This window comes from Ciona robusta, chromosome 12 (genome assembly GCF_009617815.1).
Source record: "Ciona robusta chromosome 12, ASM961781v2".
Taxonomy (NCBI): domain Eukaryota; kingdom Metazoa; phylum Chordata; class Ascidiacea; order Phlebobranchia; family Cionidae; genus Ciona; species Ciona robusta.
This window is the reverse complement of record NC_143246.1, coordinates 3,916,264-3,930,970: the sequence shown is the minus strand read 5'-3', so window position 1 is coordinate 3,930,970 and position 14,707 is coordinate 3,916,264. Positions and strand designations below refer to the sequence as shown.

Here is a 14,707-nt window from a genome sequence, read left to right as displayed (position 1 = left end):
TGTGAAACTATATAATTTTACAATCACCATTTAAAACATACAACTTACTAAAGTAATGTTAAAATTACTAAATTCGCGCAGCCCTGGTTTAGCATTAAGCATATACTTTTAATAAACGAACCCCACAAACAGCGCTTTTTGGCTATTAGCCAACAATTTCTCTTGCGTTCCTGATCATAGCGCACGAATTAAATTAAAAGCGTGTCAATCATGTTTCGTCTTTCCCGATCAAAAGTCGGAGTGCCGTGAACATTTCTACTTGAAACACGCACGAAAGTGACGAAACTATCACCATGTTAAACATTTACGGTAAAAACAAAGTTTTCATCAGAAGCACAAGTGTTATGTTATAATTTATTTTTATGTAACAATTTTATATCTACGCAATAGTGGTGAATTTGTGGCAAAAAAAACACTGGGGTGCAAAATGACATTATTGCACCATCTTTGTAATTTGGGGTGCAGCTGCACCCCGTGCACCCCTAAATCAACGCCTATTGGTACACGGCTAGGTATTAGCGGATAAGGGTTACAGAATAAAAGCCCGATGCAACTGGCATTGCAAAATAAAAGAGAAAAAATATAAAGGTTATATCATTATCATATGTTTACTTCCGCCGCAAACTCCATGTAAAAATAATGTTAAGATACATAGCAAAGATAAGCATAAAAAGTGAGACGCACACTGTAACCTCAATTACAACTATATGCGATAGTTTATTGCCGAATTCTAACTGTTATTGTAACACTTAGATCCAATAGCAGTCAGTTTCATTGAATATTAAAACGGCTATGCGAACTCTGAAACTACTGTGCAAAATACAAACAAACACGACAAACAAAATTAACATACAGCTTGTGCTCAGTAAAATAAACGTACAACTTGAAATTCTTAAAAGAATTTTGAAAACAGGAACTAACTGCTTGAGTCTACGTTTGTATAGGAACCGAAGCTTGAGCAAAAAGGAAATAAAATTACGGGAAACCACCCGGGAAAAAAACCGAGGTGATCCTAGCATAGAGATCCTAGACTTCAGAAATTATAGCGGCCATTTTCGGTACCTACTACTGGTGTCACTAACATAAAATTTGAACACTGTACTAACTAGACCCCAGCGGTACCGATTCTAAAATAAAAAAAAATAATAATTTGAAAAAATGTTAAATATGAATATTAATATTTGTCATAAAAACATATTTATAGAACTTTCTACCGATCCAGGTTCGAATATGTTATAGCGCTACGTAATACCTAAAATATGAAACATTATTTTTCTTTAAAACAGTGCGGGGATGGGTGTTAAATATAAAAAAGTATGATCATTACTTGAATCATATAAATATTAAATTTATATAACTTACGCATACATTTATGTAGGTCACTAACATGTTGTGTGCGGCTGCAGAAATGCAGCAGAAACGCGGCCTCTGCTGCATTTCAGTCTATTAAAAAGTGTATATTTTAAAAGTGTTTTACACTATTAGTAGAATCGTGAGTAGGTAAGAGCAGGGGCCTGAACCTTTACGGATAATTCCCGTTATACAACCACCAATGGTATATAGCAGCGTCGAGCTTCGAACTTAAATCGGCCGGACAAGAGGTTGTTCAGAGCTTATTATTTTACCTTTCATTAATCGCTTGGTAATAATGCGATAGCTGGTATATTCGATTTAGTTAATTCAACGAAGAAATTATTTCTAATACCTCGTTCAGTGTAAACACTTTAACAGGTAATAAATTTATTACTGCCGGTCTTAAAGCATAACCTTTTAATGTTTAGGTTTTATTACACTTGTTCTGCTCATCTAAAAAATTATAGGCTTGTCCGAAGGGTATAAATTATCGTGGGTGTCTAGTAATCCGTTTCATACGCATAAGTATCCTAAGACAACAGCAGTTTAGTATTAGAATTCTAAAACTACAGGCCACAAAAAAATAAATATATATAATGCTGTTGGGTAAGGGGGTTACCATTAGCATAATATCGCGTATTTCCAAATCGCGTTTTAACAATCAACAACCAATTTAGTTGGTAAGATACGATTATGTAGTTCAGTAAATATTCTTTGTTTTATTACTAAATAGGATGATAAAAGAAAATACACCATCTCACCCTAACCTGCTATTTAGTAATGTTGGGGTAAGATAGAATATTTTTTCTTCTTTGGTGGTAAACAAAGAATATTTACAGAATTATATAACCGTACAGCCTCGCGACTATAAAAAAATCGATGTTAGATGGTAAAAACACGTTTGGGAAATATGGGAAATAGATACTACCGGTATCCCATCTTACCCCACAGAACTATATATACGTATTAGTTTGCTTGATAACTGAATATAACATACGTATTTTAAAAGGTGCTGGCCAAACCACCATGGAGTTACTCAGCTTTTCAGTTATTCTGTTACTTTTCACTACAAATACTGTTGTTAGAGCACAATGGACCAACCAAAGAAACCTAACAGTAGTAGAAGCTAACCAGTACTTGGACAACCACACACAGCTATATTTGAACCAGCAGGAATCATTAATGTTGGAGATGGAATTTACTGCGCATTTGGATACAGTATTTCAAATATGATAATGATTGAGGGTAAGATATCAAATATATAGTAGGGTGGGGGAAGATGGGACACCTAGCCATTCCATTTTCTTGTCCCATTTGGTAGTAAACAAAGAACAGTCAAAGAATTTTAAAACCGCATCCTAACGACTCCCATAGACCGTTGTTGATTGTTCATGTTATTTGTATATTATGTGCTAAAGGTGTCCGTCTTCCCCCACCCTACTATAGTTATATTTACCAAGTCGTTACTTTCGCTGCATGTACGAACACATTTAAACACATCCGCCATATATAACACCATATGCTAAACTATACAACACTGAGCCGCATAACACTAAATAAACAACATAGCTATACTGCTGTTGTAGCTTGCACATGCTCCTGTACAGCCAAACATATAATAAACACCAAAGAGAAGACGCGATTGCATCGATGCGCGGTGCCAGTTTCTATGACGTCAGTACGGCGTAGAACGCGGCGATTTTCACAAAGTTACGTCATAATCAATAATTTTACATTTGATGTCGTCAATTGTAAAATTATTGATGGTCAACAAATATTATAAGGTACCGTTGGTATTCAAATAACAACCCATAGATAGCAACATTACTTCAACAGTTCTACTTAAAGTTGTATTTTTATAAGTGATCGCGATATGAAGAATTGAATATAGAATCAAACATAAAACTGTTACAGATAATTATGGAAGGTATAAAAAGAAAGAAAAATTAAAAAAATAATTGTACAAATTTAAAAAAATGAATATATAAACGGTAAAAAAAATTACCAAGAAAGTTTTTTGGTTTGTTAATTTATCAAAAGTACAATTAAAATAGAGGTACTTGTTTTGTTGCTGTAAGGTGTAAGACATAAAAATGTTTTTTAATTTGAAGAAATATTACAAAACCCTCAATACATTATTTAATTGCAAAAAAAACTAATCAGCTTTAAAATTATTGTAAAGAGATTGAGTTATATTGTGTTAAGCAATAATGGTTTGCAGATAAAAAAAAATCTTGATTGGAAATCAGTAATGTATAATGCAATTGCAGTTTGGATTATTTAAATGAATTCAGATTTCATTTATTTAAACAGCAACTATAGAATGGTAACATAATTCAACTTCAGTTTCACCAACAACACTCCACTTGTCCATTTGATCATCGTAACATTCAATTGATTTTACAACTTTGCGATTAGAATCCAGACTACAAAAAGTAAAATTTTAAATGGAAAATTGTAACCAAATTGTTCAAGTATTTACCCTCCTACTACATAAATCTTGTTTTGTGCAACACAAGCTGCATGAGAACTCCTCTCCATGTTCATATTTCCCACATAAACCCAGGTGTTATCATCAACATTGTATTTCTCAACTGATTTAAGAGTTTGTTTTCCAACATGGCCACCTGATATTCAGTAAGAGTGAGTATAAATATTTCTGGTCTAAAATATAACCTACACTTCAGTATAGGAAAAAGATTCTTTAGTAGTTTAGAAACGGTAAAACTTAGGTAACATGTTTTCTAATGGGAAATTTCATGCATATTTGCACAACCGATTTTTTTTTCGATTTCATCAATATTTTTTACAAGCTGTTTTGTTTTTTAGACTTTGGTGGTACTTTGGTTTAGATCAGTGGTTCTCAACCGCCGGTTCGCGTCAACTTTCCTGGCGGTCCCCCAAATATATATTACAATTTTATATCTTAATTGCAAAATGCAACATGTTGAAGTCTTGTCCATTGATTATAGAAATAAAAAATCAAATTTTAAACTGATTTAGAACTTGGCCAGTTTCGTAATTTGCAGCACTGTGACGTAACATACAGTTCATGGTCTACTTTGGACTTAATTGTACGTCACAATGCTGCAAGTGTTGTGCTCAACTGTTTAAAAGCAAACTTGAACATTTTGGGTTGATTTTTTAAGGTCCACCGGTCCGCAAAATTTGTTTCGGAAGTTTACCGGTCCGCAAACTAAAAAGGTTGAGAAACACTGGTTTAGACTTTAGATTACATTTAAGCATCTCTAATAATATACAAACTTTCATTTTTGGTTGGTATGCAATTTCAAGCATTTATAACTACTTAATAAACTGTCAATATAAATAAATTGGAATGTCTAACATATATTTGCATTATTAGATTAAAACCAAGACAATTCAACTGTCATTATAAAACTATTCAGAATTTAAAATATCAACAACCCAAAAAAATAAAATTTGAATATTTCTAAATCTCATATGTTTATTGTAAGAAGAAATATTAAAAAAATCATTATAACAGCTGTACAATAGTTATAGCACCCACCTATAGCATAAATAGCATTGTTAAGCACCACAGCAGCAAACCAACCACGTGGTGTTTTCATTGAAGCAACATCTTTCCACTCATCTGATGATGGATCATATCGTTCAACTGAACATAATTCTTGTTTCCCATCACATCCACCAAGTGAATATAAATATCCTGGTCAATATATAGAACATAGCTTAAAATAATGAAGATTTACCCAAACGTCATTCAAAATAAACGAATGAAAAACTTTATAATTAAGTCTTAAGATCTATGTGTGGTACAACTATATAAAATTTTGACACTGTTATTATCATTGGTTTAGGTAAAAGATACAAATATAATTATATAAATAAAAGTTATACAGGTTAAAAAGGTTTAGATTTAGACCAATAGTTTAAGATAAAAGCTGTATGCATACAAGACAGTTCTGCGATTTAGCTAATTACCGCATGTAATTTAAGTAACTGGCAAAATTAGTTGGTTTTACAGAATAAATATGACTTTTTAAAGTTTAGGTATTGGCTCCAACTTTTACAACTGTGTCAGAAAAAACAACACACGTGCCCAATAATTATTGGTTGCCCCAATGTAGTAATGTTTATCCTAATATCTAACCATTGTGAGCAACCAAACAATGACCACATCTGGCACTCTTCATTGGTTTGAGTTGAATCCACTTGTTAAGTGGAACAATATAAGATTCTCCAGATGAAATAGGGCTATATTCAGCTCCACCAAATACAAAGATGACACCTATGTTATAAACAGTTTAGTGTTATGGATTATACAAACAGCAAAAGCAATGAATTTATAATATCACAGAAATTAACATGAAAATCAAACACACATACTCGTATTTTTCTCCCCCAAAGTTTCTGAAAATATCCAGACGTAAGTAGTAACAAACACAAAATTGCAACTATTTTTTTAACGAACAAAACAGAGAATTGTATAGTAGCAAAAATAATGTTTTTCAAATTCTTGGTTAAAAAAACCTTTCATGTGTACTTCCAAATTTATGTAATTTTTAAGTTAAAGCAAATTCAGCACATTAGGGCAGTTTCAGGTATTTTAACAACATATTTTCATTTGTTAATTTTAATTTGAAAAATAATTGCCACAATATACATTTTGTTAACGAATTTCTGCATTTTCCCAACATGACATCAATTTAAACTCACCATTTATAACAGCAGCACCAAACACGCATCTCTTAACATTCATTGAAGCTATTTTCTCCCATTTTAAAACTTTCTCCTTTAATTTCATTCGATATACAATGTTAGTTGCTGTTTCTTTACCATCAGTTTGTAACTCTCCTGCAAGATGATACAGAACATCATCGATGACAACAGCTGCTGCTACTTGTCGACCAACTGGTAAATCCTGAAAATAAATCTAACACTTAATTTGCATCTTACCACTTACAACTAGAGAAATTGGCTAATACTCAAGGTACCTGTTGTACCATTGTCTTTTAATAAATTGTTTGCTCGTGTTAAAAATTAGGTTTGTTAATGCGAAAAAAGTGCTGACTCCCAGACTAGTATTATTTACAGAAAGTTTCATTTATTACACTAAAACTGAAATAACTTTTATATAGTAGGGTGGGAGAAGATGGGACACCTTATCATTCTATTTTCTCGTCACAGTTGGTAATAAACAAAGAAAATTCAAATAATTATAAAACCGTATCCTCACGACGCCCATAGACTGTTGTTAATTGTTTATAACAAGATCAGGATATTTGGGTATTCTGTGCTAAAGGTGTCCCATCTTCCCCCACCCTAATATATATTAAAGCACAACTAACAGCATAATGCTCTAAATAATCATTAATCAGCTCTAAACTTTTAAATCTTCATGCACCATATGTTTAACATCAGACTCTCTATTTTTTAAGTATTATGAAACAAACATTTAACTTACTGGAAGTTGACTCCATTGTTTTGTTTCTAAGTCAAACTTTGTTACTTTGGTTAAACTTTTGTTACCACCAAGTGATATGAGGGATTTCTCTGAATAATAAAACAAGGAATAAAGGTTTAAACAAAATGATTATACACTAAACAATTCTTATGAAAACACAAAATATTCAAGTTATGACAGAACTCCATTAAAAATGAGAAAGCAAAGTGTTAAATATGCTTGCCCAACTATAAATATTTGATCTGGAAATTTTAAATTGCACTTTAAAGCTGGCTGCTGGCTACTTCTAATATTAAATCGCTTTTCTGGTGATTAGTGACTTCGTTTAGCAGCTTTGTTTTTAATATCACAAACAATAATTTAGTATAAAAATGTAATGGTGATTATTAATCAGGTTTTACGCAAACCAACTTTAAATAAAGTGCCAAACTATCTAATACGGTAGATCCTATGTTTGTTCAAAGTTGGTATTCACAAATTAAATGCCTATAGCCCAGTTTATTCAGTTTGTTAGTTTTACTGTAGCTGCTAAATGACCTCACAGATTGCATCTACACAAAACTATTTATTCCTAATGATGACAGAAGTGAATTTTAAAGACCACAACATTTAATGTCTTGTAGCAAACAAGTAAAAATCTATTTGCTTTGTATGTTAGTATGTCCCCATATTAAGCATAAACTAAAATATACAATCAATGTTTTGGTACTCTAATGAAATAGATAGCTGATACCCCCAATATTTTTACACAAATCAAAATGCCAAAATAGTCCAGTATAATTACAAAACAGTTAAATATTTTAAACACAGATACCGGCATAGTTTACTTCACCCATTCCCTTTGCACGTTGCACCACAGCATCATGGAACGCCCAGCCCAGATCATCCAGTTTTCGAACAAGAGGCTAAAGAAATTAGTATATCATCAGCGATAAACTCAATTTCGATTGTTTACCTCAACAGAGACCACATCTTCAAGCATCTTTGGGGACATTTCACCAAGATCAACAAATTTGAAAAGTTCACTCAAGTAACTTTCATTTGAAGCCAAATCGAACTTCACCCAGTTTATAACAGCAGTGTAAACCAAATCTGAAGAAACCTGATAAATATATGAGTGTCCTTTTTTAAACTAGAAACACATTTCTTCATATTTTGGCACAATAGCATAGGTTTTAAATTGGCATATTTACCAATTTTTATCTAATTCCAACAATAAAAATACATTTATATAGTTAATAAGCCAGTGGTAATTTGGTAAAACCAATGTAAAACATTTGTTTTAATATTGTTTTATCAAACCGGAAGAATAAAATAAGATTTTTGAGACATTTTTACTAGCTGCAGTAGCTATGCCAAACTGTAGACCTTACATGTATATTATATAAGGGCAAAGGCTTCCGATAATTATGTTACACTCTACCCCAGCGGTTTCCCAACTGGGTTCCGTACAGCAGTTTCAGAGGGTCTGCAATGTACAGCAGTGATTGTGAATCGATAATAAAACCACACATTGGTGTAGTTTTTGAATATTTTCTGTAACATTCTTTGATTTTTATGGGGTTGCGAAATATCAAAATAATTGTAAGGGGTTTACCAGGCAAAATTTTTAGAAAAGTTTGGGAACCGCTGCTCTACCCCTATACAAATATTTATATGGCATAATAACTAATAAGGCTATTCTACCTTGTTATATGTTGATTGTAATAACTTGATGACATCATCTTTTGAAAGTTTCTTAAAATGATCACCAGAAACAACTTGTTGATAATTTTCAACAATAAAGTTGTTGAGTTTCTCAGTTAGTTGAGGAATAGTGAAGCAATTGGCCAAAGATTGAATCGTGAAACAATTTTGTTGCGTGATTGTTGTAAACAAATACTCAATGCAAAGTTTTCTGACAGCTAAAAATACATCGTGTACTGGTAAATAAAAAACAAACAAGTTATACATACAAAGTATTTGTAGAAAATCAGAAACTGCAAGAAGGTCGCACACATTGTTGGTATTGATGTTGATTTTTCCTGTGTACATAAAATCAACAAGTTTCTCTACACTTTCCACATCTACACCATGAACATCCACAGCATCTTTATACTTTTCTTTCATCTGTAATAATATTATGTTTATAACTTATACTGTACTAAAGTAAGCAGCAGCAGCAAACTACCTCAGATTTAAACATGGTGTTGAAATATTTAGAATAGCAAGAAAGAACCATCTTGTTTGCTGGAATGTTTTTCTCTCCAACACGAATGATGATGTCATCAAAACGACCATCTTGTCGTGACTCATTAGCAAATTGAAGAAGATCAGATGCATGATCAATATTGTGAGTTTGTTCTTCAACTGAACATGTTCCACAGATAGAAAATGACATTTCTGGGATTCCTATTTTATCTCTACAAGTTAACTAAAATTATGATCAACTGTTTTTGTAAATTGATTCAATATAAAATTTATAATATAATATAAACCAGTATGTTTTAGATTAAGTTATGGCCTATGCATAGGCGCCGAGTACGCGTAGGCGTGGAGGCGGCGCCTACGTACGAAATAATATCCCGGAGGCGGCCTCCGTACACGAATTAACAAAAAAATATGTATTTTTACTAAATTTATTAATATTTTCGTATTGTTCTCATAAAAATATACCATTGCGGTAAAGAAAATCAAAATTAACGACGTGACAATAAGAGAACGGTTATTTAGGCATGCGTTGACCGCATGGTACTTGGTCATGCGTTGACCGCATGTGCAGAATCTGTTATATAGCTGTTACGTATGCGTAATTGTCTTATTTGCGTCACTATGAACATGCGGTAATCATGCTTGGAACAGGTTAGTAACGTTAGTTTAAACCAGGTTCAAACAAACTTTGTTGATCTATCGTTGTTAAATGATAAAGGTAGTTAGATTAATATTCATTGTAGATGGGACAATTCTTTACTTGATCGCAAACGTTCAACTTCAAACCTGTTTTCAAGCTCCCGCTGGCTAAATAATCAAGGGGACAATCGCTATTATGACGCAAACAATCAACGTGTGAATTGCTATTATCTCGTAATTAATTACCAGGTCAAACAATTGCTATTATGATGCAATGAATCCACGTGTGAATCCCTACTATTTCGTAATAATTATGCTGCTTGGCTGAGGAAAACATCGTAAATATACAGCAGTGCTACTTGTGGAACATATTTAGGTTGTTTATTACCGCCTACATTGTTTAGAAACTTTAGAGTAGGATAATATCGTCTGTTTAGCCTGTTGGTTGTTCTTCATTTTCTAAGTAGCTAACATTGAATGTGTTGCTTTGCCTTTGTACGACGACGCGCGAAAAGGCTAAACTACGATGCACGTGGACGTTAAAACTACGACGCACGTGGACGTTAAACTACGACGCACGTGGACGTTAAACTACGACCCACATAGACGTTAAACTATGACGCACGTAAAGGTCAAGTAGAAAGCACGTTGCCTCGAACGAACAATTTATATATCGGTCAATCTTGCAAATACGCACGGGGAAAGGATCAACGCGTAACACTGACGTCCAGCGGTGAGCAAGCGTAAAATAACGTCAATGAAACGCCGAAGTGTTATGACGTCACGATTGTGTTACGTCATAATAGGCTCCGCCTCTGCACTACATTTCAAAACTCGGCGCCTATGGGCCTATGCATACAAGAGTAACAATAACATTATTATATTAATACTAGAAATATACTAGAAATTATTATTTGCAGATAATTAAAGCAGTAAACCTTTATCTTTCCACCTTTTTCTTTGTGTAATTTAAAAAAAATCATTTTTGTGAACATCAAAAACTATTTTTGAAAAAAGCATAACACGAGTGAGAGGTACATGGCTAGGCTAGGTATTAGTGAATAAGGGTTACAGAATTAAAGCCCAATATAACTGGCATTGCAAAATAAAATAGAAAAAAATACAGGTTATATCATATGCTTACTTCTGCCGCAAACTCCATGTAAAAATAAGTTTAAAGACTGACTGATATTAATTTTTGCCATCGATACCGATATTTTTTGCTTTTACCGATACCGATATTTTACTGATATTTGTCACTACAGAGAAACATATGAAATGATCAGTATAAATCAAAAGTTATAACTGTATTTATGATATTGCAAGCTATAATAAAAAAAATGGTTGGTCTGCATGTTCTTAGGAAAATGTTGCATTTGTACGTAACCTAGAACGCACATGAACACTAAACTACAACGCACGCGGGCGTTAAACAACGACGCACATAAAGGTCAAACTACGACTCACGTAAAGGTCAACTATGACGCATAAATACGACGGACGTAAAGGCTAAACTACGACGCACGTGGACGTTAAACAAGCACGCACGTAAAGGCTAAACTACGGCGCACGTGGAGGTTAAACTATGACGCACGTGAAGGTAAAGTAGGACGCACGTAGTTTCGCACGAACTATTTATATATCAGTGTTATATTGGCGCTTTTTTACCAATACCAATTATCGATAGAACGTAAATATAGGCCGATAATATCACCAAGGTGATCCTAGAATACAGATATTCTAGCGGCCATTTTCGATATCTTCTACTGGTGCCACCAACCTAAAATTTGGACACTGTACTAACTAGACCCCAGCGGTATAGATTCTAAAATACAAAATTTAAAATTCAAAAAAATATTAATTATGAATATTAATATTCGTCATAAAAACATATTTATAGAATTTTCTCCCGATCCAGCTTTGAATATGTTATAGCGCTAAGTGATACCTAAAATATGAAACATTATTTTCTTTAAAAAAGTGCGGGGATAGATGTTAAATATAAAAAAGTATGATCATAACTTGAATCATATAAATATTATATTTTTGATTTTTTTTTTGCGAAAATATAACTTACGCATACATCTATGTAGGTCACTAGCATGTTATCTCCATCGAAAAAAAATTAATTTCAACTTTTTTTTATAACTGAATATTAATATTCGTCATAAAAACATATTTATAGAATTTTCTCCCGATCCAGCTTCGAATATGTTATAGCGCTACGTAATACCTAAAAAATGAAACATCATTTTCTTCAAAAAAGTGCGGGGAAGGTTTCCCGACCGATATATTGGTCGACCTCTAAAATTAATGATAAGATACATACCTCAATAACAACTATATGTAATTGTTTATTGCATAATTTTAACAGTAATTGTAAAACTTTTTACAGTAATTGTAAGGTAGTATAACACTTAAATCCAAAAACAGTTAGTTTTATTGAATATTAAGACGGCTAGTGAACTCTGAAACTATGTGCAAAATAGAAACAAACACGACAAACAAAATTAACGTACAGCATGTGCTCAGTAAAATAAACGCACAATTCGAAGTTCTTAAACGGATTTTGGAAACAGGAACTAACTGCTTGAGTTTACGTTTGTATAGGAACCGAAGCTTGAGCAAAAAGGAAATAAAATTTCGGGAAACCACCGCAGAGAGAAAACCAAAGTAACCCTAAAATACAGTATTATAGCGGCCATTTTCGATACCTACTACTGGTGCCACTAAGATCAAATTTAGGCAATGCGATTGGTGAATTCGTGCTTTTTAAAAAGATCATTATCACCGATAAATTAATGAAAAGGTATCAGTTACACTTCATTCAGAAATGGGCAATCAGAGATGATCCAATACCAGTTTAATTGCAGTTAAACTTGTAGCGGTTGGCACAGATTTAATGATATAAAGATAGCTAAATTTAACACTAATGCATAAGGATTGAATATAAAGCAACGTTGTATAGCGAAAACAAAAGCATGTCAGGAATGGGATGCAGTTTCGCTGCTTTCGTAACATCTACTTTCCCGTCATTCTAATCGTGATAATAAAACAATTACCCAGTCGTGTGTATGCCAGGCGAGGCAATTGCCACATGCCAATGACGCGTTTTATTGTTTTGCTACACGTGTTTTTCGTTATATATAAACTTCGTACTTTCCTGTACTGTGAGGCAGTACAGGGCTTACAACACCTCGCTGTCTCACATTGTCTCTAAGCACGATGCCGCACTTTCACCGCGTAATGAACTGAGATGTGCCGTACAAGCGTCATACATCGGTGTGCAATGCGTTGTCTGATAGCGTGAGCCTTGGGGCAGGATGGAACAGCGTCGTCGCGAGGCTGCGGAACGTGAACTCGCGAACCACAACTTCAATATTAGCCGCCCCCCGCAAACTTTAGTATCGCACAGGTATAGTTTTCCTGGGCACAAATACATTGCTTTTATTCTATTCTTTGTGGTAGCGGGAGCCAGATTTGGCTCATTTTCCCTACACCCGGAAAGCTAATTAAGTCTTTCAAGCAACCGGTGCCGCTCCATCGACAACACAGTCCGCAACTCCATCCGCGACACAAGTGGCGGTCACACAAATAGAAGTGTCGTGCTAATATTCGAATTTCTTCTTGGCCCCATTTGACGCCATAGCTTCAACGCATGCAATTTAGCTTTCTCGGAACTTTCTTCCTTCTTCCATAATTTTACTTTCATCAGCAGGGATGTACATGGTTAAAATTATTTATTCATCCTCATGTGATGGCGAAACTTGAATTAATTTAAAGATGTTATTGCGTGCCGTATAAGTGTCCTCGTGATACGCACGCTATACATGTTTGTGTTATGTGCAAAAGATCACATGTCGGGATTGCTTAAAACCAGAACACAAACTAGCAACAAAACCGACGACCACACAATCAAGAAAACATGCACACTGTAGCAGGTAGCCCGTTTTACGTTTTAGCATTATTTCGTATTTCGTTTTAGGAATTTGTTTGCAGTTGCAGCTACCGTACGTTGAAAAATCGTAAAGCGCTCCATATATTAACAAAAATGGGGGACATTTACGGCTCTAGTTAAACGCACTAAAACCAAAGCAATTTAAGGTGACACAGTCGGGACGACAACAATTCATTACGTCAGGTTAAATTTTCCATTTATTGAAAGGAAACATGACTGGTGCAATGGAAAAATACAAATAGCGCCGTTATGAGCAGAACCACAGCAAAATATGCTTTGTAGTTCGGGACGCGATAAATGCATTATGGTACAGTTCGGTTATTTCAATAGGGTGGATATTTTGGATGGAGCATTTGCAGAGGTTTATTTGAGTCAAATGTAGTCACTGCATGGTAGTCGGTTTGATAGTATACAACATTTGCAAAACCGACTGCCATACCCAAACTAACGTAGCCTATAAAGTATCGTTAAATTGTTCCTACTGACTATCACTTCCCTTGAAAATTACGTTATGTACCAGTATTACAACCGTATTCAATAGGAAATAATACGTCATGTATCAGTTTTACCTTACCGTTTTCAGTATATAACCTCACTTGGTATATTTTACAGCTACATCTTTAGCATTTCAATTAAACTGCGTTTACTGGTATGTGACATAATATGACGGATCGGCTGTAGAGAATTTACATAGATCGGATCAAAAGCATTAATACGACATAATGTTGTGGTTATTCTTAGCAGTTATTATTCTGGAGACAGCAAAATGGTGGGTATAAAATAAAATTGGTAGATTTATAGTAGAATGGGGCAAGTTAGGACACCTTTAGCTCGTAATATCTAAATATCCTGATCGTGAATATCCTGATTTTATCCATTTATGTCACTAAACCGTAGCCTACTCATTTACAAACGTCCTCCCTTTCGCAAAAAGGTTAAACTTGTTGCTACGGTTCTTTACAAATAGATATAAGACAAGGTGATTAAAGGACGTTTGAAGTGTATTTTTGTGGCATTTAGTTCCCTTTGTATTAAATTGCTTCCTAGACGACAAGCGAGAAAGCAATCCCGAGTAATTTAACCGTGGAATGCGAGACAACATTTAAGCTTTATCCATGCCC

General features: G+C 34.0%; 1 protein-coding gene across 8 annotated transcripts in view; it reads right to left on the bottom strand.

Annotated features, from left to right (window-relative positions):
* Window positions 1-11,980, bottom strand: part of LOC149726938 (kelch-like protein 12) — a 30,561-nt gene extending 18,581 nt beyond the window's left edge. The window contains exons 1-11 of one of the 8 annotated variants that reach the window (XM_089889428.1): window positions 11,958-11,980; window positions 8,970-9,201; window positions 8,755-8,908; window positions 8,486-8,703; window positions 7,755-7,901; window positions 7,614-7,704; window positions 6,800-6,888; window positions 6,052-6,268; window positions 5,486-5,623; window positions 4,883-5,041; window positions 3,836-3,980 (exon numbers count right to left, since the gene is read on the bottom strand). In XM_089889428.1, coding sequence (XP_089745554.1) covers window positions 3,836-3,980; window positions 4,883-5,041; window positions 5,486-5,623; window positions 6,052-6,268; window positions 6,800-6,888; window positions 7,614-7,704; window positions 7,755-7,901; window positions 8,486-8,703; window positions 8,755-8,908; window positions 8,970-9,179 — 1,568 coding nt within the window. In that variant the 5' untranslated portion in view covers window positions 9,180-9,201; window positions 11,958-11,980. Of the gene's footprint in view, window positions 1-3,189; window positions 3,780-3,835; window positions 4,550-4,882; window positions 5,042-5,485; window positions 5,624-6,051; window positions 6,269-6,799; window positions 6,889-7,613; window positions 7,705-7,754; window positions 7,902-8,485; window positions 8,704-8,754; window positions 8,909-8,969; window positions 11,346-11,957 lie in introns of those variants that run through there. The other 7 variants (XM_089889431.1, XM_089889435.1, XM_089889433.1 and 4 more) reach the window with 7 other exon arrangements.
* Between the last annotated feature and the right edge of the window lie 2,727 nt (window positions 11,981-14,707).